Source organism: Hyperoodon ampullatus, assembly GCF_949752795.1.
Source record: "Hyperoodon ampullatus genome assembly, chromosome: 6".
NCBI classification, from domain to species: domain Eukaryota; kingdom Metazoa; phylum Chordata; class Mammalia; order Artiodactyla; family Ziphiidae; genus Hyperoodon; species Hyperoodon ampullatus.
The window spans coordinates 22,138,006-22,165,038 of NC_136919.1; the positions used below are offsets into that span (position 1 = coordinate 22,138,006).

Consider the following 27,033-nt stretch of genomic DNA (forward strand, 5'->3'; position numbering starts at 1 on the left):
AAATTCTTATTAGTGAAAGTGTTCAAAGCAAAGACTTACTGGATAAATACATTGTGGAGGGTATTTCTGCAATGGACAGGAGATTTGGCTCTTCTCCCATCTTTGCAGTTCTCTTATTCTGACTCATAATGAAAGAGTACTTCCTTTAGAAATTGAGAATACTTCTTTCAGAATCACACACACATTTGGTTAGAGCTATCAGAATCAACCAGTGGCTTGATAACTCCATCACAGATGTGTTCAAGTGTCATGGGCGTGCTTGGTTCTAGGTTAGCCATGCATTTTCACAGGCTTGGTCTTGGCCCATCTAGAAGTATTTATCAGGCCACATGCACTCGTGGATGTATGATACTAGACCAGGGGTGATATTTAAAATATTAAACAACTGGAATGACAGGCACCAACAATCAGAACAAATGCTGGATATAAACTAGAGCCATACTAGTTTAGCCATACTAGGGCAAATTGGCTGATTAGAACTAAAGTAAAAACTTAATCATGTTTTCCATGAGGTGTGAGACATCTAGTGTAATACTTTTTGCATAGTCTTTGTCTACAGCTGGCTGAAAACATTTTCTTCTAGCCACCAAGACGGTGGTTAAAAACAAAAATTGGTTGTTGATGGTGATTTTCTTGAATGTCAGGACAGACATCAAGATGATATGAGGCTGGTGTATTTCCAGAGACCTGGCAGTGTCTGTAACATGATGAGACAAATTTTAGTTTCAGGTTCATAAACCCATTTCATACCTTTATGTCACACCTTACCTGCCATTCTCTAACATAATGGGCATAAATATATATACCTTTCCATTTGCTGCATGAGCCACTGAAATACAGTGTTCCAAATTTGTCCTCAGACTTTTGTGCTTTTACTGTTTTGTTCCTTCTTTCACAGATCCTTCTCTACGCTTTTCTTTATATTGTTTTCAGAAATGTGATTTTCAATTCTCTCCTTTCTTCGTAGCTTTCTTCAGTCCAGTTATTTGATGTTATTTCTTTAAGGAAGTTGAGAAACTATGAAGGAAAGTCAGTAGGAGATATTTTTGTGAGGATTTGCTTTTTTTTTTTTTTAAGCTTAATCCATTTAAGTTTTAAACTAAACTGTTGCTAAAGAAAACTAAAATAATGTTCTGTCCTGGGGCTCTGGTTCTCTGAGAATGCCGAGATAAAATTAAGACTCTGAAGATATTAAAAAGAGGCTCTAAGAACCACAAAAACAAAGATGGTCAGCCTTGTGAGTGCCAGGCTCGGTTCTGTCAGCACTATCCTATCAACACACAGCTAAATGCATAAGAGAAGAGTGCAGGTATGTGTTAAATTTTATTTTTTGAATATTCACATGTTCAAAATTCTAAACAGTATACAATAAAAAGTCTCTTTCCTACCTCTTATACCACAGCCACCCAGTTCCTAAGGTCACCAGAGATATTTTATGCACATAAAAGTAAATATGTATATATAGTCCTCTTCTACCCTTCTGTACACAAATGGTAGCTTACCACACACTTTGTGGTACCCGTGGATTCCAGTGTTTGGTGCATATTTATGTATGTCTGTATGGGCTGTCCAGTGTATCCTCAGGAAATGTCGCAATAAAATGTTCTGTTTTAAAGATTTCTATGTTTTAGTTTTATTTTGTTCCTTTTCTCTCAAATTAACCTTGATCCTAGATTTACTACCAGAAGCATAAAGGAAAAGGGATGAAAAAATAGCCCTAAAACTTTAGACCTAGGAGGGCAGGGATGTAGGACCAGCAGGATTCTCTGGACAGCTAGAGGCCTTCTGTGCCTCGGTATGATTGGATCTGTGCCGCAGTAGTTCCAGGAATAGAGTAGACCTTCTTACATGGCAGATGACAGCCTAGGCTTTGGACAGTTGGCTTGGGGATTTTAGCAAAAAGAATCATGTGGTACTTTGCCTCAGCAGAGCCTTCAGCACCTAAATGTAAAGCTTCTTTTAGTTAGTACCAAGGAAATTCCGAGAATTGTCAGAATATGGTAAGTAGAAGACTGTGAATGGGAGGCTTTGTAAACGGTAAAATGCTATACAGGTATGCTGTATCAGACTAGATTTGAGCCGTTACCTGCAGCTGATGAGCTCCAAAAAGAGCGAAACCTATTAGGTCCTGCAGTACTGGCTTAAGATAGTATAAAACCTTGATTACGTTCCATTTGTATGTTGTTTTGTTTTGTCATATTTTGTACTGGGGAAGGGAATAGCTCCCATTTAGTCTCCTTGAGCTAGTGTGTTTCCTCTGCAGTCCATTCTTATAAGTCACCTGAATGAGATCATCCCAAAAGGGAAATCTGATCAAGTCTGATTAGATTGTGACCTGGTCTAATCCAAATGGCCAGGTTTTTCTCCCTAGGCAATCTCATCTACTCCCATAGCTTTAATTGCCCCAATATGATGACAACTCCAGAATCTTCTTTGCTAACCTCTTTTTCTCCTGAATCACTGCTGGATATGTGTTCTTTTGATGTTCAGCTGACATTTCAAATCAGCCAAACTGACTGTTAACCTTCCCTACCTCTCCTTCCCTCCACCCTACTGCTACACAACACCACACATACACACATCCCCAAACAAAAACTTATCATTTTTCTTGCATTTCTTGCTTGGTTGTTTAAGTACAGTCCTCCCAGACACATAAACTAAAAGCCTAAGAGGTATTGTCTACTCTTTCTTCTTTCTCACCACCTCCCACAAAACAAAACAAAAAATAAAACAAAAAAACTGGCTCTCAAGCTCTAAAGATTTGCCTCTGAAATATGTCTTAAACTGGTCTCCTTTCCAGAGCCTCAGTTACTGCCTACCTCGGGCCTTTATACCACTTCAGGGGACAACTACAATAGCTGCCCAACTAGCTTTCCTGTCTCTAATTTCTCCTCTTATTTACTATCTCCACTTCTCCTAGGGTGACCTCTTTAAAGACCAAATATGGTCGTATCACTCCCTTCATTGAAACTGTTCAGTGGCTCACCTGTAAGATACAGTTCATGTTCCTCAGCCTGGTATACTTAAGCTTTTCTCGATCTAGCCCCTGACTCTTCCCTCCTTGACGCTTCAGCAGCTTACTGCTTATAACTTCCCAGATTACCATGTGTTGTATTTGTTAGTTGTAGTTGTACCACCTGTTGCCCTCCTGGAATTCCTGTTCCCTGAATCCATCCTATCATCCCCATCCATTAGTAGGCTGGAGCCAGCTCTTACCAGCTAGGGAGAACTGGTTGTTAAATATTCAGGAATTTGGCAAGCCAGTTTTTAACTTGAAAAGCAGCTGTGATGGGGGTATTTATACCACACATATCAGCAAATATTACAAATCAGAACTCCCCTTCACCCCCACCCCACCCCAGCATGCCACAACCCCTACTGAAATTCTGGCTTAGATGGTTCCTCTTTAAAACCTTTCCTGCTCAGCCCTCTACCCTCACACACACAAAATTAGTTGCTATTTATAAACACTTGACATGCTTTATTATAGCATTGGTCACCGTATAGTGTAACTCTTTGTTTTCAAGTCACTTTTTAATGCTAAAGTCTTGAGTTCCTAGGACAGAGTCCATTGTCTCAATTGTCTTTGCATGTCATTCATTCGTTCCCTCAACATTCATTGAGTTGATACACTTAATATGTATCAGGCACTGTTCTCAGAGTACAAAGATGGAAGGATTTAGCCACTGTCTGTAAGAAGTTCATAGCCTAGTCCATGGGAAGAGAGAAATTCAAATAGTCCATTACAATACAGTGAGACAAGTACGTTGCTAGAAGTCTGTGCAAGACACGTTGAAGCCTGGAGGAAAAAACCCTTCCCAGGGTAATGGGGAAGTCTTCACAGAGCAGGTAAGACTTAAAAGATGAACAAAAATTTGTTGCCTGTAAATAGGTGCTACAGTTAGTATTTTTATAGATAGAATTTTTTAATAGAAAATTTTCCCACTCTGGACAGTACACAAGGTTCTTTGTTTCACAATAAATAGCAGTTTTATGTGAAAATCCTGTGTAAATGTCTATGAATCAGGCATTCTTTGAATGAGCAGAGAAAGCACTGAATACTGTATCTGTAATCACAATGTTGTGTAGCAAACCATCCCCAAACTCCATAGCCTAGAATTATTATTATTTAATAATAATTTATTATTTCTCACGCATTTAGCAGGCCTAGCTGCTTCTGGCTGGGCTCACTTGTGCATCTGCAGTCAGCTGGCAAGTCAGCCAGGGTCTGGCTGATTTAGGATGCCCTTGGCTAAGTCAGCTCAGCTCTCCTCCATGTGTGTCTCCCAGCCTTCTAGCAGGCTAGCTCAGGCAGGTTCCCATGGTTGTGGCAGGGGCCCAAGAAAAGAAGTGGAAACATGCAAGTATATGTGCAGGTCTCTACTTACCTCATGCTTGCTACTGTCCACTTAACTAAAGCAAATCACATGTCTAAATCCAGAGTTAGTGTGAGAGAAATAGATACAGGGAAATGTAAAAAATTGGGGCCATTGCTGCAGTCAGTCTGCCACAAACACATACTCTGTGTAAGCTGTGTTCTAGACATTATGTTACTCTGCAGGTGTTACTTGCCATTGAATTTGCTTCCAGCTGGTTGGATGCTCTGGGTGATAATGAGCAAACTTCTCTGAGCAGTCTGGACCTATTAATCTTATCTCAGTTTTGGATTTCATTTTTATCCCACTATTGAAATGACATTTATTATTTGGGAGGCTGAAGAGTCATTTGTTTAGTGATATCCATGTCCTATTAAACTCCTTTACATATTCTAGTCACTTAGATTTTTTTTACTAAAAAGCCATGGTGTCCACAACAAGGAGAAAATATCTTGTGGAGGTTTAAAAAACATGTTTTTAAAGGTCAGTTATTGGGGAATTCCCTGGTGGTCCAGTGGTTAGGACTTGGTACTTTCACTGCCATGACCTGGGTTCAATCCCTGGTCGGGGAACTAAGATCCTGCAAGCTGCACAGCGTGGCCAAAAAAAAGAGAAAAAAAAAGGTCAATTATTTAATCTCTCCAACTTAGCATTTAATAAGCTAGATTCTTCATGCAAAACTTCAAACTGGGAGAACTCTGAGTCCATCTGTGAAAAGCAAACAGATTTTATTTATTGAGACCTTAGGAACAAAGCAGCCCCTTTACTTTTAACTAGTAAGTAGCCTTGGGAATAGTTAACATTAACAACAGTTCATAGAATGTACTCTTTTGGGTCTTTGTCCAGAAGTGACTAAAATATCCAAGATTCAAACCTGGTTTTGTTTGTTTTTAATAAGATTCATGTGAAATGTTTGTTTCATTTTCATCATCCTCATCATTGCTGAGAAAGGGAAGCTGGAGGGACCAGTAGTAGTAGGAGGGCAGTGGACAGAGAAAGTATTGAGACAAGTGGACAAATGGAGAAATGCTAGAAGGGGTCATTGAAGTGGAAAAGTGAGTGGCCAGGTCAGAAAATAAATCTGCAGAGCCAAGTTCTGAGCAAGAGTTTAGAGCCGCAGAGTCTACCTTGCAGATGGACCCCAATGGCTCTTCCCCCCAGAAGGAAGGTCAGTGTGGCATAAAGGATCACATAGGGTTCCCTTGACTTTGATTTCACTCTGTATCTTAGTTTTTCTGCTAGGTGTGCCCACAGGTGGGAGGGCTTATTGCAGTTCTCAAAAACCATTTTAGGTAGGGCAGGGAACTGGCTAATGAAAGCAGCTGCCTGAGGAAAGATTTCATGATCAAAATTTTTTAAGGGAAATAATAATACTTCAAGAAAATGATTTTTTTCACAATTTAAGATGTTGATTTAAAAAATAGACTTAAAATAGGTTACTCTATGGACATAAATTCAACCTTGCATTGGCTGCATTCAGAATAATAATCCAAAGTCTTCTCACAGGATAGTGTCATGGGAGAGCACTGGCAGAGCAATCTGGGTTCTAGCCCCGCCTTTGTCCTTTGCTTACTATGTACATCTCTCTATCCAGCTGTATAGTGAAGGCTTTGGGAGTTGAAGATCTCTTGCTGTCAATGCTCACATACTGACTTGTTCTTTGGGTCTCTGAGGTTTTTGTAGATCCTAACCTCAGTTACACTGTAATTTTGACCTCTTCTAGAGTAAGATGAGTGGGGTGAGGGAGCTGCTATATGGAGTCACATTGAGTATAATATTGGTGGCAGAAGGTCAAAAGAGGCTCGGTATAAACCCAACTGAGTATAAACCCTCAATTACTGCCCACTTTTGCCACTAGATGGCGATTGGGCATTTGAAAGACTTAAGAATTGACTAGCTAAGACCCTGATGGACCATCTTAAATGAAGAAACTGTCAGGGCTGTAACTCATGTGTGTCTTAAGCCCTGTCAAAATAGTCAGCAGTAGTTTTAGCAGTGAAAAGGTAGAGTTACCTATAGTTTATACCTTAGGTAGAGTTACCTAAGGTTAAGGATCTTTTATCAAAGAGGGGGCTATGATAAAATCATGATGGGTGTAAAGTAAGTAACAGAGAATTGATGAATTCATCAGATACTAGTATACTTGAGTGAAGGACCATTCGTTTTTAAATTTAATTTCATTTTTTATTGAAGTATAGTTGAATTACAATGTTGTGTTACTGCTGTACAGCAAAGTGACTCAGTTATACATATATATGCATTCTTTTTCATATTCTTTTCCATTATGGTTTATCACAGGATATTGAATATAGTTCCCTGTGCTATACAGTAGAACCTTGTTGTTTATCAATTCTGTATATATCAGTTTGCATGGTATATATACCATGCAACCCCAAACTCCCAATCCAACGCTCTCCCACCCACCTCCCCCTTAGCAACCACCAGTCTATTCCCTATAAGGACCATACTTTGAAACCTTAAAACTGGTAAAGATAAAGAAAGAGATGTAAAAATGGTATTAACACTAGAGGTGCTGCCATGTGGAAATATAAAAGTTTTTCGTTCAACAAGTTAGAGTAACGCTATGCATGAAAGGTCTATCAGTGAACATTAAGGGAAACGAGAAATGCTTAGGGAACATCTCTGAGCTCTGGATGTGACATCAGGAGAGACAGCTGAGCCCTTCTATATCAGCGGTTAGCAAACTTTTTCTGTGAAGGGTCAGAAAGCAAATATTTTAGGCTTACCGGCCAGTTTAGGCTTACTGTCCACTCAACTCTACCATTATAGTGTGAGGTAACCATATACAATATGTAAATGAATGGGTGTGACTGTGTTCCAATAAAACTTTACTTACAAAAACAGGCAGCGGGCAAAATTTGGCCTGGGTGCCATAGTTTGCCAACCCATTTGTGGGTGAAAGCTAGGGTCCATAATTAGTTCTCCTTTCTAGGCCTCAGACTCTGGCTTCTGTCAAATGAGTTGGATTAGCTGATCTCCGACATTTTTCAGATTTTGTGTCCTTTAGTACCTCTCTCTGAAGCTAAGTGATCCACAAGGCTGACCCAGAGTGATATTTCTTTTATTTTTAAGATCAAATTTTTTAAAAAAATCAAGCTTGAACAAATTTTTAAGTTTCTAGAGCAGAATTTCTCAACCTTGACACTATTGACATCTGGGGCTGGATAATCCTTTGTTGTAGGGAAACTGTCTTGTGCATTGTAGGATGTTTAACAGCATCTTTAGACTCCTCTACCTACTAGATGTCAGATCAGTAGAACACCCCAACCCCCCCGTGTTATGACAACCAAGAATGTCTCCAGACATTGCCATATGCCACCTGGGAAGCAAGATTACCTCCACTTGAAAACCACAGCTCTAGAGACTTTAAAAGTAACTGGAAGAATAACAAAAATGGAAATCAGGCCATGTAACCCAGGACGGCCACCAAGATAATAAACATACTTCTTTAGGAACAAGGCCAAAAAAGCCAAAACCAAGAGGAATCAAGAGGAACAAGAGGAACAACCAGCATATTAGAAAGAGAATGGCAGGGAATTCCCTGGCGGTCCAGTGGTTAAGACTCCGCACTTTCACTGCTGAGGGCCCGGGTTCCACCAGGGAACTAGGATCCCACAAGCCTCTCAGCTCAGCCAAAAAAAGCAAAGCAAACAAAAAAAAGAAAAGAGAAGGGCAATGAGAATTTTATTCACCCAGTTAGGAGGGGCTGGAAAGTTGGTAGCAGATGACTTTTTTTTTTTTTTTGGCTGCACCAGGTCTTAGTTGCCACGTGTGAGATCTTTAGTTGCTTGCAGCATGAGGGCTCTTTTAGTTGCGTCATGCGGGATCTAGTTCCCTGACCAGTGATCGAACCCGGACCCCCTGCATTGGGAGCTTGGAGTCCTAACCATTGGACCACCAAGGAAGTCCTGGTAGCAGATGACTTTTTTTTTTTTTTTTTTTTTTTTTTTTTTTTTTTTTTTTTTGCGGTACGCAGGCCTCTCACTGTTGTGGCCTCTCCCGTTGCGGCGCACAGGCTCCGGACGCACAGGCTCAGTGGCCATGGCTCACGGGCCCAGCCGCTCCGCAGCATGTGGGATCTTCCCGGACGGGGCACGAACCTGTGTCCTTTGCATCGGCAGGCGGACTCTCAACCACTGCGCCACCAGGGAAGCCCAGCAGATGACTTTTTAATATTGATTTAGATCATTTTATTGAAAGTGTTCCTGAAACCATTGAACCAAAATAGAGGGCTACCTATAATGGGTAGCTGAAAAGTCAAACTAAAACAAAGAAACATGGATGAAGAGAAATATAAAAAAGACCACTATTAAAGAATACCAAGAATATTTACTTTGCACTATTTTATATTATTTGACGAGATCTCTAACAAAGAATTCACACTGGGTGAATTCATTAGCCCTTATCTATGGGTCCTGGGTATTTTGCTTTGGATAAATCAAGTGTGGTTTATTCCTACAGTAGAATATTATTTAGTAGAGAAAATGCAGTACAGCTTCACACAACTACGTAGATGGATCCTTGAAGCTAGGTTTTAAGTGTCAGTAAAGCTGATCCTTTAATAAGTCTAGATCACGTAGCCAGCTTGGAAGTTAGTTGCAAATAAAAGCCAAAATCATCTCTATTCATTAATAAGGGTGTACTTGTTTTCCATCTACCTTTTATTTATGCCCATATTCTTTTAAGAATTTGTTCTCTTCCAAGTGTGATATTAATCATAGTCTATAAGCCCTGATTATCCAAATAGCTTTGTACAAGGAATTTTTTGTTTGTCTTGTTTTGTTTATTTTCCTTACAATTACTTTAACACAGTGTGATATTTTCCGAACAGTGATCTAAGAGATCTAAAAACATTAATTCTAGTCTCAGATTCTACTTTTGACTTGCTCTGTGACCTGGGGCAGTCTCTCCCCTGCTAAGGAAATGGTTTCTTTATCTGTAATATGGTAGAGAGATTCCCCAACTCTGGCCCCAGGATGGCTACATAAGAATCATCTTTGAGGCCTTGTTTAAAATTTAGATTTCTGTGCTTCATTCCCAAATTCCAATTCTGTAGTCTAGGGTAAGGCCTAGGAAGCCCAGGTGTTCTAGTGCACGGCCAGGTTTGAGAACAATTAGAGGTGATCTCTAAGGTCCTTTCAACTCTAAAATGCAGTGGTTATATGAAATATGTATTTCCCTAAATAACCTTTATTATATTATTTTCTGAAAGCTTTTTTATGTTCTACAAGGAACAATTGAGATTACTACATTGTACTTTCCCCGCATACGCACATTGGTACAGCTTTACATAAACTTGGTTTGCTATAATGTGGTCAGCTTATGGCTTGGGTGATAATCTTGATCCCCAAAATGTATTAGAAGATGGTTTCTCTTTTCACCAGAATGCTATATCATAGTTTCTTTGTTTTTAATCTTGGATTTAGATAAGGATTAAATAGTTTGATATCCTGATTTCCATATAACTATAAAAGTGGAATAAAATTAGAAATTCTATGTGGTTGTTAATTTCTGTTTGTTTTCCTTTAATTTACAGAATGCTCTTTTCAGTTGCATTAGCAGAAATGAAAGTAAGTATATTGTTGATGGTTATACAAGCAATCCAAAGAGCAAAACACGGTTTACAGAATATGATTTAGCTGTTATAAATATTGCCAAAACTCTGACATTATAACTTAGGCTGTTACTAAACCGTCTGAAGGAATGTGCACAGCAGGATTCTGATAGGCTCTTTCCTCTGGAGTGTTTGGGCCATTCATGAATTCTAACAATTCCCATGTCCTAATTACAGATTTACAAAGCAGATATCAGTGCTGGGTGTTTTAGAGGAAGATCATGCCCCACTTGGATAAACAGGAAGTTGAGCACTCCCACGTGATATAAACAGAAGTTGAACACTCCCACGTAATATAACATAATATAATTGCAGCACTTGCTGAGGGCTGCCTCTCAGTTCATTCAGCAGATATTCACTGACTACTTGCTCTGTGCAGGGCAGATGCACACCTGTGGGGGACACAACCTGTACACAAAGAACTCTGGGACACGGTGGGTATGGGATAGAGTTACTGATAAGATGCTGCGGGAGTTCAGAGGAAGGAGGGATCACATCTTGCAGGGGCGCTTAGAGGTGACTTCATGGAGTTGGTAGCTGAACTGGGCCTTGAAGGATGGACATGGTGTGAGCAGTAGAGATTGGAGGAAGGGCATTCCAGCTGAAGGGAAGAGCGAGAACAGTTGGAGATGGGGAAACACGTGTGAGGAGTAAAGAGTTGTTAGGTTTGCTTGGCAGTGGGGTGTATTAAAGTATAAGAAACATTAGCTGTCTGTACTTTATCTTCTACTCTTTCTAAATGGGATTTAGTTCAAGATTTTCCAGATAGTCTTTAGCACATAATCCTATATCCTCCCACACTGTGAGGAAGCCAGCCTAATTGGGGCATCAGAAGACAGGCATCTTTGTCCTATTCTCACTTGTCTCCTCTGTCCTCAGCATCCCTCACCCCTGCCCCCAGTTTTAGCTTCATTGAGGTTGACAATGATAAATGTAGCCATTAATGATTGTTCTTTGTGATTAAAATGAACAATTCAGCAATGAACAATGTAAGTTTGTTAGTAATTTCAAATCAAAAACTTAGCTGGCACAATAGGTATGAAACAGTTTCCTTGTCCAGGAAAGAGGCTTGTCTTGCTATCAGTTTAGTCCTACTTTAGTTCATTTGTATATGATTTTATCATTATTTCTGGAAGTCGCCTGAGTTCCCTGCTCATTCCTTGGTCTGTGGAATCCACCAGAAACCTGATTCTGGTTCCTCTATAACCATCCCTAATTATTATCAGAGGTTTCCTACCTGCCATTTTCTTAACCTTTTCCGGCCATACCTCTACCCTTTTGGCTCCCTTCAGCCTCCCACAGACCCCTTAGCCTCTCCTATGAGGACCTCTTGCTCTTCATTATAAATCCCACATCTGCACCCCCAGCCACTCATCCTGCTCTTCCCAGATACCTTAAATAGTCCACCTTGATTTTTAAAAATACGTACATCCAGAATCATTTATTCCAAATGTGAGTTTTACTTTTCAGTGTTGAAGCAAGTCATATCAGTTATGAGGTGAGGACTTTCAATTTAGGCATAGTCCTGGAGATTTTCAAACAGTATAGAACTTTTGGGATTTTGTTTCAAGATAAGACAGTTATATAATTTGCAAATTTATGAAGTGGTCCTGATATCTCTTAGTTTTTACTGGTCCTATTTTATAAATGTGAGGTATTTGGGGTTTTGTTTTATTTTGATATGTTTGATTTGTTTTGCTTTGGTTTGCTTTGTTTATGAATCTCCACAGATCTAACGTGGAAAGAAGCTGTTCCAGTGGTTCTCAACATGGGTGCTATTAGCATTTTGGGAGACAGTTTTGATTATATGAGACTTTCCTGTACGTTGCACAGCATTTAACAGCCCTGACCCCCATGTGCTAAATGCCAGCAGTCATCCTTAAGTCATCATGAAAACCAGAAACACTTCCACATGCATCCAGATTCTCCCAGGGGCTGGTACTGCTCCTGCTGAGAACCACTGCACTATAGACTATAAGTTGACAAATGACTTTCTCAGACCAGTGAGCACCTGAATGTCCCCATGGCCATGCTTATAGTAGTGCTGACTTTAAGTACGTGTCTTCTATGGCATGGTTTTATTTCTGAAATTCAAAAAGACACATATTGTTCCATCATTATTATGATGATTTAATGTTAGCAAATAGCTGATTTCATTTCAATGTAATCTCCTTTTTTTTTTCCCCTAGTGGGCTCAGTTTGTTGCAGTTATGCAGGCCATCACACAAACTGCCGAGAATACTGTCAAGCCATTTTTCGAACAGACTCTTCTCCTGGTCCTTCTCAGATCAAAGCAGTGGAAAATTATTGTGCCTCTATTAGTCCACAATTAATACACTGTGTAAACAATTATACCCAGTCTTATCCAATGAGGAACCCAACAGATAGTAAGTAAAAGCCACATATTCCTCTCATTTCAATCTTTGGTAAAATAATTGGTAAAAAAAAAAAAAAAGTAAATTCTTGAAGATACCTACAGTCTGGGTCATTTGGGAAATACTAGGCCTCCTTTGGTCTTTAGATTTGGCAGACTGGACATTATCATCACAGCTAAAAATGCTGAGAAAGACAGGGCTGTCAAGGGTATGAAGAAACAGGCACTCTCTATTCTGAAGTGGGAAAATTCACTGGTATGGATATTTTAAGAGGGAAAATTGGGTTATGACCATGAGAATTTCAAATAATCATACCTTTTAATCTAGCAATTCCATTTCTCAGAAATTATCCTTCACAAAAACTCACAAATTTTCAGAACTACATCTACACATATAAAGGATGTTTACTACAACATTGCTGGTATAGAGAAAAATTAAAAATGACCTAAACATCCACCAATAGGATATTGATTAAAGTTGATTAAATAAATTATATATCTCTATAATAACAACATTATACAATCAACATACTGGAAGATTTATTATGTAAATCAATGAAGTTACAACACTCCCTCACAATACACAAAAATAAACTCAAAATGGCTTAAAGACTTAACTATAAGACATGATACCATAAAACTCCTAGAAGAGAACATAGGAGAAACATTCTCTGACATAAATTTTAGCAATATTTTCTTAGATCAGTCTCCCAAGGCAAAAGAAATAGAAGCAAAATAAACAAATGAGATCTACTCAAACTTATAAGCTTTTTCACAGCAAAGGAAACCATAAACAAAATGAAAAGACAACCTATGGACGGGGAGAAAATATTTATAAACAACGTGACCAACAAGGGCTTAATTTCCAAAATATACAAACAGCTTATACAACTCAATATCAAAAAAATAACCCAATCAAAAAATGGGCAGAAGACCTAAACAGACATTTCTGCAAAGAAGACATACAGCTGACCAGCAGGCACATGAAAAGATGCTCCGTATTGCTAATTGTTAGAGAAATGCAAATCAAAACTACAATGAGAGAGAGGGCAGACAGCAGAAGCACTACAGGAAGAACTACAATCCTGCAGCCTATGGAACAAAAACCACATTCACATAAATATAGGCAAGATGAAAAGGCAGAGGGCTATGTACCAGATGAAGGAACAAGATAAAACCCCAGATAAACAACTAAATGAAGCGGAGATAGGCAACCTTCCAGAAAAAGAATTCAGAATAATGATATTGAAGATGATCCAGGACCTCGGAAAAAGAATGGAGGCAAAGATCAAGAAGATGCAAGAAATGTTTAACAAATACCTAGAAGAATTAAAGAACAAACAAACAGAGATGAACAACACAATAACTGAAATGAAAAATACACTAAAAGGAATCAATAGCAGAATAACTGAGGCAGAAGAACAGATAAGTGACTTGGAAGACAGAATGGTGGAATTCACTGCTGCAGAACAGAAAAAAGAATGAAAAGGAATGGAGACAGCCTAAGAGACATCTGGGACAACATTCAATGCAAAAACATTCGCATTATAGGGGTCCCAGAAGGAGAAGAGAGAGAGAAAGGACCCGAGAAAATATTTGAAGAGATTATAGTCAAAAACTTCCCTAACATGGGAAAGGAAATAGCCACCCAAGTCCAGTAAGTGCAGAGAGTCCCATACAGGATAAACCCAAGGAGAAACACGCCAAGACACATAGCAATCAAATTGGCAAAAATTAAAGACAAAGAAAAATTACTGAAAGCACCAAGGGAAAAATGACAAATAACATACAAGGGAACTCCCATAAGCTTAACAGCTGATTTCTCAGCAGAAACTCTACAAGCCGGAAGGAAGTGGCATGGTATACTTAAAGTGATGAAAGGGAAGAACCTACAACCAAAATTATTCTACCTGGCACAGATCTCATTCAGATTCGATTGAGAAATCAAAAGTTTTACAGACAAGCAAAAGCTAAGAGAATTCAGCACCACCAAACCAGCTCTACAACAAATGCAAAAGGAGCTTCTCTAAGTGGGAAACACAAGAGAAGAAAAGGACCTACAAAAACAAACCCATAACGGTTGAGAAAATGGTCATAGGAACATACATATCAATAATTACCTTAAACGTGAATGGATAAAATGTTCCAACCAAAAGACACAGGCTTGCTGAATGGATACAAAAACAAGACCCATATATATGCTGTCTACAAGAGACCCACTTCAGACCTAGGGACACATATAGACTGAAAGTGAGGGGATGGAAAAGGATACTCCATGCAAATGGAAATCAAAAGAAAGCTGGAGTAGCAATACTCATATCAGATAAAATAGACTTTAAAATAAAGAATGTTACAAGAGACAAGGAAGGACACTACATAATGATCAAGGGATCAATCCAAGAAGAAGATATAGCAATTACAAATATATATAATATTATAAATATATATGGTGCACCATAGGAGCACCTCAATACATAAGGCAACTGCTAACAGCTATAAAACAGGAAATTGACAGTAACACAATAATAGTGGGGGACTTTAACACCTCACTTACACCAATGGACAGACCATCCAAACAAAATTAATAAGGAAACACAAGCTTTAAATGACACAATAGACCAGATAGATTTAATTGATATTTATAGGACATTCCATCCAAAAACAGCAGATTACACTTTCTTCTCAAGTGCACATGGAACATTCTCCAGGATCACATCTTGGTTCACAAATCAAGCCTCAGTAAATTTAAGAAAATTGCAATTCTATCAAGCATCTTTTCTGACCACAATGCTATGAGATTAAAAATCAATTACAGGGAAAAAAATGTAAAAACACAAGCACATGGAGGCTAAACACTACATTACTTAATAACCAAGAGATCACTGAAGAAATCAAAAGAGGAAATCAAAAAATACCTAGAGGGCTTCCCTGGTGGCGCTGTGGTTAAGAATCTGCCTGCCAATGCAGGGGACATGGGTTCAAGCCCTAGTCTGGGAAGATCCCACATGTCATGGAACAACTAAGTCCGTGTGCCACAACTACTGAGCCTGCGCTCTAGAGCCCGTGCTCTGCAACAAGAGAAGCCACCACAATGAGAAGCCAGTGCACCACAGCAAAGAGTAGTCCCCACTCTCCTCAACTAGAGAAAAGCCCAGGTGCAGCAACAAAGACCCAGTGCAGCCAAAAATAAAATTAATTAATTAAAAAAAAATTTTTTTAAAATACCTAGAGACAAATGACAGTGAAAACACGACAATCCAAAACTTACGGGATGCAGCAAAAGCAGTTCTAAGAAGGAAGTTTATAGCAATACAAGCCTACCTCAATAAACAAGAAAAATCTCAAACAATCTAACCTTACACCTAAAGGAACTAGAGAAAGAAGAACAAACAAAACCCAAAGTTAGTAGAAGGAAAGAAATCATAAAGATCAGAACAGAAATAAATGAAATAGAAACAAAGAAAACAATAGCAAAGATCAATAAAACTAAAAGCTGGTTCTTTGAGAAGATAAACAAAATTGATAAACCATTAGCCAGACTCATCAAGAAAAAGAGGGAGAGGACTCAAATCAATAAAATTAGAAATGAAAAAGGAGAAGTTACAACAGACCACAGAAATACAAAACATCCTAAGAGACTACTACAAGCAACTCTGCCAATAAAATGGACAACCTGGAAGAAATGGACAAATTCTTAGAAAAGTATAGCATTCCGAGACTGAACCAGGAAGAAATAGAAAATATGAACAGACAAATCACAAGTAATGAAATTGAAACTGTGATTAAAAATCTTCCAACAAACAAAAGTCCAGGACCAGATGGCTTCACAGGTGAATTCTATCAAACATTTAGAGAAGAGCTAACACCCATCCTTCTCAAACTCTTCTAAAACATTGCAGAGGAAGGAACACTCCCAAACTCATTATGAGGCCACCATCACCCTGATACCAAAACCAGATATGATACTACAAAAAAAAAATTATAGACCAATATCACTGATGAATATAGATGCAAAAATCCCCAACAAAGTACTAGCAAACAGAATCCAACAACACATTAAAAGGATCATACACCATGGTCAAGTGGGATTTATCCCAGGTATGCAAGGATTCTTCAATATATGAACATCAATCAATGTGATACACCATATTAACAAACTGAAGAATAAAAACCATATGATCATCTCAATAGATGCAGAAAAAGCTTTTGACAAAATTCCACACCCGTTTATGATAAAAACTCTCCAGAAAGTGGGCATAGAGGGAACCTACCTCAACATAATAAAGGTCATATACGACAAACCCACAGCAAACATGATTCTCAGTGTTGAAAAACTGAAAACATTTCCTCTAACATCAGGAACAAGACAAGGATATCCACCCTCACCACTACTATTAAACATAGTTTTGGAAGTCCTAGCCACAGCGATCAGAGAAGAAAAAGAAATAAAAGGAATACCAATTGGAAAAGAAGTAAAACTGTCACTGTTTGCAGATGACATGATACTATATACAGAGAATCCTGAAGATGCCACCAGAAAACTACTAGAGCTAATCAATGAATTTGCTAAAATTTCAGGATACAAAATTAATGCACATAACTTATAAGAACCTGATATATAAAAAAATAAAACTAAAAAATTCAGAAAAAAGAAAACAAAATTAATGCACAGAAATCTCTTGCATTCCTATACACTAATGATGAAAAATCTGAAAGAGAAATTAAGAAAACACTCCCATTTACCATTGCAACAAAAAGAATAAAATACCTAGGAATAAACCTACCTAGGGAGACAAAAGACTTGTATGCAGAAAACTATAAGACACTGATGAAAGAAATTAAAGATGATACCAACAGATGGATAGATATACCATGTTCTTGGATTGGAAGAATCAGTATTGTGAAAATGACTGTACTACCCAAAGCAATCTACAGATTCAATGCAATCCCTACCAAATTACCAATGGCATTTTTTACAGAACTAGAACAAAAAATCTTAAAATTTGTATGGAGACATGAAAGACCCCGAATAGCCAAAGCACTCCTGAGGGAAGAAAACAGATCTGGAGGAATCAGGCTCCCTGACTTCAGACTATACTACATAGCTACAGTAATCAAGACAATATGGTACTGGCACAAAAATGGAAATATAGATCAATGGAACAGGATAGAAAGCCCAGAGATAAACCCATGCACCTGTGGTCAACTAATCTATGACAAAGGAGGCAAGGTTATACAATGGAGAAAAGACAGTCTCTTCACTAAGTGGTGCTGGGAAAACTGGACAGCTACATGTGAAAGAATGAAATTAGAACACTCCCTAACACCATGCACAAAAATAAACTGAAAATGGATTAGAGACCTAAATGTAAGACTGGGCACTATAAAACTCTTAGAGGAAAACATAGGAAGAACACTCTTTGACATAAATCACAGGAAGATCTTTTTTGATCCACCTCCTAGAGTAATGGAAATAAAAACAAAAATAAATGGGATCTAATGAAACTTAAAAGCTTTTGCACAAAGGAAACTACAAACAAGATGAAAAGAAAACTCTCAGAATGGGAGAAAATATTTGCAAACGAATCAACGGACAAAGGATTAATCTCCAAAATATATAAACAGCTCATGCAGCTCAATATTAAAAAAAAACTCAATCCAAAAGTGGGCCAAAGACCTAAATAGACATTTCTCCAAAGAAGATATAAAGATGGCAAGGAAGCACATGAAAAGCTGCTCAACATCACTAATTATTAGAGAAATGCAAATCAAAACTACAATGAGGTATCACCTCACACCAGTTAGAATGGGCATCATGAGAAAATCTACAAACAACAAATGCTGGAGAGGGTGTGGAGAAAAGGGAACCTTCTTGCACTGTTGGTGGGAATGTAAGTTGATACAGCCACTATGGAGAACAGTATGGAGGTTCCTTAAAAAACTAAAAATAGAAATACCATATGACCCAGCAATCCCACTACTGGTCATATACCCAGAGAAAACCTTAATTCAAAAAGACACATGCACCCCAATGTTCATTGCAGCACTGTTTACAATAACAAGGTCACGGAAGCAACCTAAGTGCCCATCGACAGACAAATGGATAAAGAAGATGTGATACATATATACAATGGAATATTACTCAGCCAATAAAAGGAACAAATTGGATCATTTGTAGAGACATGGATGGATCTAGAGACTGTCATACAGAGTGAAGTAAGTCAGAAAGAGAAAAACAAATATCATATATTAACACATGTATGTGGAACCTAGCAATATGGTACAGAAGAACTGGTTTGCAGGGCAGAAATAGAGTCACAGATGTAGAGAACAAATGTATGGACACCAAGGGGCGAAAGCGGCGGGGGATGGGGGGGTAGCGTGATGAATTGGGAGATTGGGATTGACATACATACACTATTATGTATAAAATGGATAACTAGTAAGAACCTGCTGTATAAAGAAATAAAATAAAATTCAAAAATAAATTTTAAAAATAAATAAATAAATAAAAACTACAATGAGAGAAGAAAAAGAACTACACCTCACACTAGTCAGAATGGCTGTCATCAAAAAGTCTACAAATAAATGCTGAAGAAGGTGTGGAGAAAAAGGAACCCACCGACACTGTTGGTGGGAATGTAAATTGGTACAGCCACTATAGAGAACAGTATGGAGGTTCCTTAAAAAACTACAAATAAAGTTACCATATGATCCAGCAATCCCACTCTTGGGTATATTTCTGGAAAAGATGAAAACTAATTTAAAAAGATACATGCACCCCAATGTTCATAGCAGCACTGTTTACAATAACCAAGGCATGGGGCTTCCCTGGTGGTACAGTGGTTAAGAATCTGCCTGACAATGCAGGGGACACAGGTTCGAGCCCTTGTCCGGGAAGATCACACATGCCACAGAGCAACTTAGTCTGTGTGCCACAACTACTGAGCCTGCGCTCTAGAGCCCACGAGCCACAACTGCTGAAGCCCACGTGGCACAACTACTGAAGCCCCTGCACCTAGAGCCCGTGCTCCACAACAAGAGAAGCCACCACAATGAGAAGTCCGTGTTCCGCAACGAAGAGTAGCCCCTGCTCGCTGCAACTAGAGAAAGCTTGCGTGCAGCAACGAAGACCCAATGCAGCCAAAAATAATTAAATAAGATTTATTAAAAAAAAAAAATAGCCAAGGCATGGAAACAACCCAAGTGTTCATCAACAGATGAATGGATAAAGAAGATGTCACACACACACACACACACACAATGGAATATATTACTCAGTCGTAAAAAAGAATGAAATAATACCATTTGCAGTAACATGGATGGAGCTGGAGATGATCATACTAAGTGAAGTAAGACAGACAAAGACTAATACTATATGATATCACTTATATGTGGAATCTAAAAAATAATACAAATGAGCTTTTTACAAAACAGATAGACTCACAGACATAGAAAACAAACTTATGGTTACCGAGGGGGAAGGGGGGTGGGGTGAGGGATAAATTAGAAGTATGGATTAAAATGTACACTACCATATACAAAATAGGTAAACAACAAGGATTTACTGTATAGCACAGGGAGCTATATTGAATATCTTGTAACAACATATTATGGAAAAGAATTAAAAAACCCAACATATATATGTATAACCGAATTACTTTGCTGTGCGCATGAAACTAACACAATATTGTAAATCAACTATACTTCAGTACAAAAAAAAAAGAGATGTATGTTTACAGAAGTCCAAGATGTAATAAGCAAAAAAAAGCAAGTTTCAGAACTAAATGTGTATAGTAAGGTACATTTTTAGTTATATACCTATTTGTTCCACATTATATGGATTTGTAATGTTTGAATTTTATCAATGAAATTTATTTTATAATAAAAACATCAATATAAATGAGATCCTGATACTTTTAAAAAATTAGGGCCTCCTAATGAACTTGCATCTTATGGGGTCTTCAAAATCTCAGCTTTGGAAAGCCTATAATCCACTTTCTTCATTTAGAGGTGATCAGACTTTAAGAACTGACTAATTAAGCAAAACTGGCAAGAGACTTGTAAGACTCAGAAGCCAGATGCCAATGTTTTGATTTACACTGGGATATTGAACGACTTGTTTTTGTAAACTCAAAAGCAGTGCTATGTGCCTTGTTTGGCCAGAATCTAAAGCAGAACTCTAAGGCTTATGACATTTGTGTGGTTGTGTGATGAAAATCAGAGGGTGAAGCATTTGCCGTAATAACCTTCATTCATTTTAAAGGCAGATCTGTCTTCACTGACATTTAGGCTATAGAGAGGTGCTGCTGAAGCAACGTTGATAGATAGCAGCTCAAAAAAAAAAAAAAAGCAGAAAAATGTTTTAAGGGTAGAACAACCATCTCAAATGTCTGTGCTAATACATAGGAAATCCGGAAAAGAAAGCTACAGACAGATAACAGATACGCCTGAATAAGCTTCTTAAGAAGTCAAACTCCTGGGCCTCCCTGGTGGCGCAGTGGTTGAGAGTCCGCCTGCCGATGCAGGGGATACGGGTTCGTGCCCCGGTCTGGGAGGATCCCATATGCCGCGGAGCGGCTGGGCCCGTGAGCCATGGCTGCTGAGCCTGCGCATCCGGAGCCTGTGCTCCGCAACGGGAGAGGCCACAACAGTGAGAGGCCCGCGTACCACAAAAAAAAAAAAAAAAAAAAAAAAAAAAAAAAAAAAAAAAAAAAAGAAGTCAAACTCCTAAGAAAACTACTTCAAAGAAGCCCTCTGAATCCTCTAGACTGGTTGAAAGCGTTCTCTTGCTTTCTGATTTTTTATAGAAAAGTAAAGGCAGAAGCAAACTGATATCTTGTCAGAGTTTGTAATTGTATTGTTTAAATTACTACTTAGATTAATTAATTTGCACAGATTTGTAAAAGCTTTATATCCCAGAATGTAATGAAATACAGTATTTGTGGTTATTGCTATTAAAATTAGTCATCTTTCTCATTATGTCAAGAACATAATCCCTTTTAGGTAGCTGTTTCTAGCATGAAATAATTCCAGTTTGATCTACAGTACCCTTTCCAGGAACATAAAATACCTTGCATGTAAGCACCTCTTAGGTGTAAGAGGACCTTTCATTTATCTAGGAATAGTGCTGGAGATCCCATGATTGGGCACAGTGGTGAATCTGGTAATAAATACCTAGTCTACCTTTAGCTTTTCACTTATTTGCTATATTGCAAAGTAATGGAGAGAGAATTTGGTAGGCTCAGTATCCTGGAGAAATTGACATGACTCAAGAGTAGTAACAGGTTCCAGTACACCACTGGGTCCTTCTGTCTGAGCAATGCATGACATAAAACCAGCTAATTAAGCCACTTATATTCTGAAAATGTAGGTTTATATTGCTGTGACAGAGCTGAAGATCATGCTTGCCAAAATGCCTGCAAGAGAATTCTGATGTCTAAGAAAACAGAAATGGAGATTGTTGATGGCCTCATCGAGGGTTGTAAGACCCAGCCTTTGCCTCAGGATCCACTTTGGCAGTGTTTTCTTGAAAGCTCACAATCTGTCCACCCTGGAGTCACTGTACACCCTCCTCCCTCTACGGGCCTTGATGGCGCTAAATTGCACTGTTGTTCTAAAGCAAACACTTCAACATGTAGGTCAGTACCTCATTTTCCTTTATTAAAAACAGTAGAAAATAGCATTTTAATTAACGAATTTAAGTCTAGCAAATGTGTGTTATATTCTACTGTGTAGTCTTAAGAGTCTAGAAGATATAAAATCATTCTTTCATCCAGCAGATATTTATTGAGCATCATCTATATATAGAACATTGTTTTTGTACATTGAGCTAAAAGCACTGTGTTTTGGAGTATGGAGGTTTAGCATTGGCAGGGAAATAAATATTTAAAGATGATGCAATATGAATTCTACCCTCGAGGTTATTGTCAAGTAAGCTTACAATTTAGGAGATGTTTTGACCAGACATCTAAGGGATATTCTTTGTGTTAAATTGTGAAACTTTGAACTTAATCAACTTTTTGCATATGTTGGTGAATAACCTGGGCTGGCACTTATATCCAAAGTTAGACAGCAGTGTATTGGCATTCATTTGAATGATACACTTAGGGATAAAAAATTGGCAATACTATTTGTGTAGGATGGAGGAAACACAATCTAGAGATAAGAATAAATGGAGATAAGGTAATGGTTTAACACAGGTGAAACAGAAGTTTGCTTTATTAGAGATATTTTGGGTGAAAAGGTACCACATATTACTAGAATATCCTGAAATGAATGTGACATACAAAGAGTGAAATGATCTTTCCTGTGGTTTCTAAATCAGATGGACTTTAGCAAAAAATTGTGCCTAGAACAGCTCATCAGACTTTATCAAAAATATGAAAAAATCTGGAAAATATCCAAAGAAAATTAACAGAAGGGCTAAAAGAGAAGTTAAGTTGGCCCTATAATTCAGGAAATTGGGTTGCTGATAGGAATTAATAAATGTACATATGGGAGGGATGCTGAGTACTTCTTTTTTTTTTTTTTATTAGTTAGAGATGTATTTTTTTTAATTTTTTTTTACAACTTTATTGGGGTATAATTGCTTCACAATGGTGTATTAGTTTCTGCTCTGAGTACTTCTTTGAATGTCTACAAAAGAGTTTATGCCGTGTAGTCACTGGAGATAGGACTGGCTGTGTCATCCCAGAAGAATTTCAGTAAGAAACATGGCACCTCTTACCTTGATGTAAGGTTTTATGGTTTACTGAATGCTTTCACTTTCATCTTGTTTCATCCTCATGAAACCTTACAAGATGACTGGTATCATCTTATGACTGATGTCAATTTGAATAATTCTTGTATATATATAGAAAATAACTCTGAGATGTTAAACAATCTGTCCAAGATCATACAGAAAGTTAGGACTAAAGAAAGGACTGATTTCCAGATCAAGGTACCTAATGGATTTTTTTTTTTTTTTTATGGCTGCGTTGTGTCTTAGTTGCGTGCAGGCTTTCTCTAGTTGTGGGAAGCAGGGCTAGTCTTTGTTGCGGTGCGTGGGCTTCTCATTGCCGTGGCTTCTCTTGTTGCAGAGCACAGGCTCTAGGCACAGAGGCTTAGTAGTTGTGGCACGTGGGCTTAGTAGTTGTGGCTCACGGGCTCTAGAGCACAGGCTCAGTAGTTGTGGAGCACAGGCTTAGTTGCACCACGGCATGTGGGATCTTCCTGGACCAGGGCTCAAACCTGTGTCCCCTGCATTGGCAGGCAGATTCTCAACCACTGCACCTTCAGCGAAGTCCCTACCTAATGGATCTTGATATCAGCTTTCTCATCCCCATGATGTGTAAGCTCAACTGAGAGCAAGGACTTTATCTCTTTTATTCACCACTGCATTTCCAGTGCCTTCAACAGGGCCTCACACAAAACAGGCACTCAATAAATGCTGGTAGAGTAAATGAGCAAACTTATAAAAGTAAAGATACTCTCCACATAGGGGTAATTATGAGAGTCAAAATGTGACAGGGGTAGAGAGTTTCTACTTGTGACTTTGCATATTCCGGTAGTATTAAAATTTTATATTATGTGTTACTTTTTTTTTACACCTTTATTACATTTATAAATGTTAAAAATTAAACTAATGAATATAATGTGTGAAAGCACTTTGGAAATGATACTGATGTTATTTTAGCTATATACATGCACTGAAGTTGCTTTATAATCATCGAGTACTGAAATAAAAATGCATACATACTACAATAGTGTATATATATATATATATAGTATATATTGCTATATACAATAGTTTATAGCAGTTTTGGAATTCATAAAGCCTTTACATGTAGGCTATCTTGGTATATCTTAAGGAATATAAGTGGCTTGGGGATACTTTTTCAGGGAGAATCCAGTGAACCCTAAGTCTATAATGCTTCTTAAAAGGAGTCTGGGGCTTCCCTGGTGGCGCAGTGGTTGAGAGTCCACCTGCCAATGCAGGGGATGCGGGTTCGTGCCCCCGTCCGGGAAGATCCCACATGCCGCGGAGCAGCTGGGCCCATGAGCCATGGCTGCTGAGCCTGCGCGTCCGGAGCCTGTGCTCCACAATGGGAGAGGCCACAACAGTGAGAGGCCCGCGTACCGCACACACAAAAAAAAGGAGTCTGAGGATCATGTCACAGTTTTGCCTCCTGTGATTGAACCATAAGTATAGTGGACTATATCTTTGTGGAGGCAAAACCATATGCTTTACCTTACTTCAAGTAAAGGTAAAAGAGAGATCAGAAATATAAAGGGGAATAATTGTGCCAAGAATAAGGATGTACAAATACTATAATTAAACATTAAATTTAGCACTGAGCTTTCTAGAAACCATAGCAAAAAGGAAAGAGGTGGATAATAAAAGAAAGCTAACTTTTTCATATAAAAGATTACTTTTTCAGGCTCTAAATTCTAGAAGATAGATCTTAGTCTTTTGGTTTTTGTACTTTTTTTTTCATTTATGTTCTAAAGTACAGTTCATAGAGTTCAAGTGTTATGCAAATCAAATATTTATTCATTTGGCTCATCTGTACGTTTCTTCATTTGTTCTTTTGTTTCAGGGAACTGTGCACTAAACTTTATAGCATGAGCTGGGGCAATACACAGAGTTGGCAAGAGTTTGATCGCTTTTGTGAATATAATCCAGTGGAAGTGTCCATGTTGACCTGTTTAGCAGATGTTCGGGAACCTTGCCAGTTGGGCTGTAGAAATCTTACTTACTGTACTAATTTTAACAACAGGTAGGAGCAAATTACTATACGTGAAATAGAAATATTTTATCATTAACTGCCTTGTTTTTAAATAAGTGAAAAGATCATTTTACTCTGATTTTGTTCCTGCTAAGTTAAAAGGAAGTAGTATACCTTTATCATTTCATCTTTAAATGCTATATTCTATCTTGTAAATCACCCCTGGGAAAGGAAGCACTGTAACAAAGTCCCTTCTAATCTCGAGATACTTCAAACTTCTAGAATTCAGAGTCTCCTCTGCCTTCAGTCTACCATTCTTCCCCTCTCCCTTCTGCTGCACCACCAGTGGAAATGATTCACTGCAGAATAAAACACTGTGAGCAATTTGCTCATCCGAATGCCCTCTTATGGACAATTTTTTGGGTTTTTTTTGTTTTTTGTTTTTTGCGGTACGCGGGTCTCTCACTGTTGCGGCCTCTCCTGTTGTGGAGCACAGGCTCCGGATGCGCAGCCTCAGCGGCCATGGCTCACGGGCCTAGCCGCTCCGCAGCATGTGGGATCTTCTCGGACCAGGGCACGAACCCGCGTCCCCTGCATCGGCAGGCGGACTCTCAACCACTGCGCCACCAGGGAAGCCCAGACAATTTGTTTTGAAGGACCTTCAGATTGGTTGAAGTTCCCACTCAGTGAGTCCCCTATTTCATACAAAAACTTTCTTTACAGAAGCAATTTGAATAGGTATTTCCCTGAGATATCAATTATGGTATGAAAAATAAGGGCCAAGAACTGAATTAATGGCTGAAGAAGCAATGAAGAAAACAGAAAAAGGGCATCCAGAAGCATAGAGAATACATATCCGAGAAGCCAGGGAGGGAGAGTTTCTAAAGAAAAGCGGACTGGCTGGTTTTATGAGCTGCAGCCCAGAGATCAAGAACACAGAAAGGAAGAGAATCATTCAGTTGAGGCAGAAGGAATTTCAGAGGATACTCACCTCAAGCTAACACACATCCGATCCTCTTAAAAGTATTCAGATTATTATTTTGAGTAAGAAAATTGAGATATCTTTACAACTAGTGTTAGCCAATAAGGACCTGGCTTAGAGGTTGAGCAAATTTGAAGTCTATGAAATGTTTCAAGTTAAATTTGCACATAGTTCTAGCTTCTGGTAATGGTGGAGCAGTTTGTATCAGACTGTCACTCCTGTCAGTACCAATTATAAGCTCTGCACAAAATATAAAAACATAATTGTTTTGAAGGTATTTGAGAGTGACCAAAAGCAGGAGGAGGTACATCTCATGAAAGATAGAAACCACACTGAGTGGGGGCCACATTTATCCAGTTTTTTCTTCATGGGCAATCTCAGTCCCCTGGCATGGCATATAGAATTCAAGCAAAAAGCAGCAGTCTTGGGCTGAGGAGTTAAGAGATCACAGTTTGGGGCTGCCAGAGGGGCTGGATATGAAATTGGAAAATCCCAGAAAGGAGGGAACCACAAAAGGAGATGCCCCAACAATCTGCCTACAAGCTCCCCTTAAATCCTTGAATTTAACAAAGTCACAGGGTACAAGTTTAACATACAAAAGCCAATTGCATTTCTGTATATTAGCAACAAACAATTAGAAAATGAAGTTTATAAAAAAAAGTTTACACAATTGCATCAAAAATATGAAATACTGGGCTTCCCTGGTGGCACAGTGGTTGAGAGTCCACCTGACGATGCAGGGGACACGGGTTCGTGCCCCGGTCTGGGAGGATCCCACATGCCGCAGAGCAGCTGGGCCCGTGAGCCATGGCCGCTGAGCCTTTGCATCCGGAGCCTGTGCTCCGCAACGGGAGAGGCCACAACAGTGAGAGGCCCGCGTACCGCAAAAAAAAAAAAAAAAAAGAAATACTTAGAGATAAATCTAACAAAAGATGTGCAAGAACTCTACACTAGGA

At 38.6% G+C, this 27,033-nt stretch overlaps 1 protein-coding gene across 1 annotated transcript in view; it reads left to right on the forward strand.

Moving 5' to 3' along the window:
• RECK (reversion inducing cysteine rich protein with kazal motifs) overlaps positions 1-27,033 on the forward strand; it is a gene marked incomplete at both ends in the record, with an annotated part of 76,164 nt that overhangs the window by 24,375 nt on the left and 24,756 nt on the right. The window contains 4 exons of the mRNA XM_079705920.1: positions 9,934-9,967; positions 12,201-12,398; positions 21,759-22,026; positions 24,967-25,146. Of these exons, the coding sequence (XP_079562046.1) occupies positions 9,934-9,967; positions 12,201-12,398; positions 21,759-22,026; positions 24,967-25,146 (680 nt within the window). The remainder of the gene's footprint in view (positions 1-9,933; positions 9,968-12,200; positions 12,399-21,758; positions 22,027-24,966; positions 25,147-27,033) is intronic.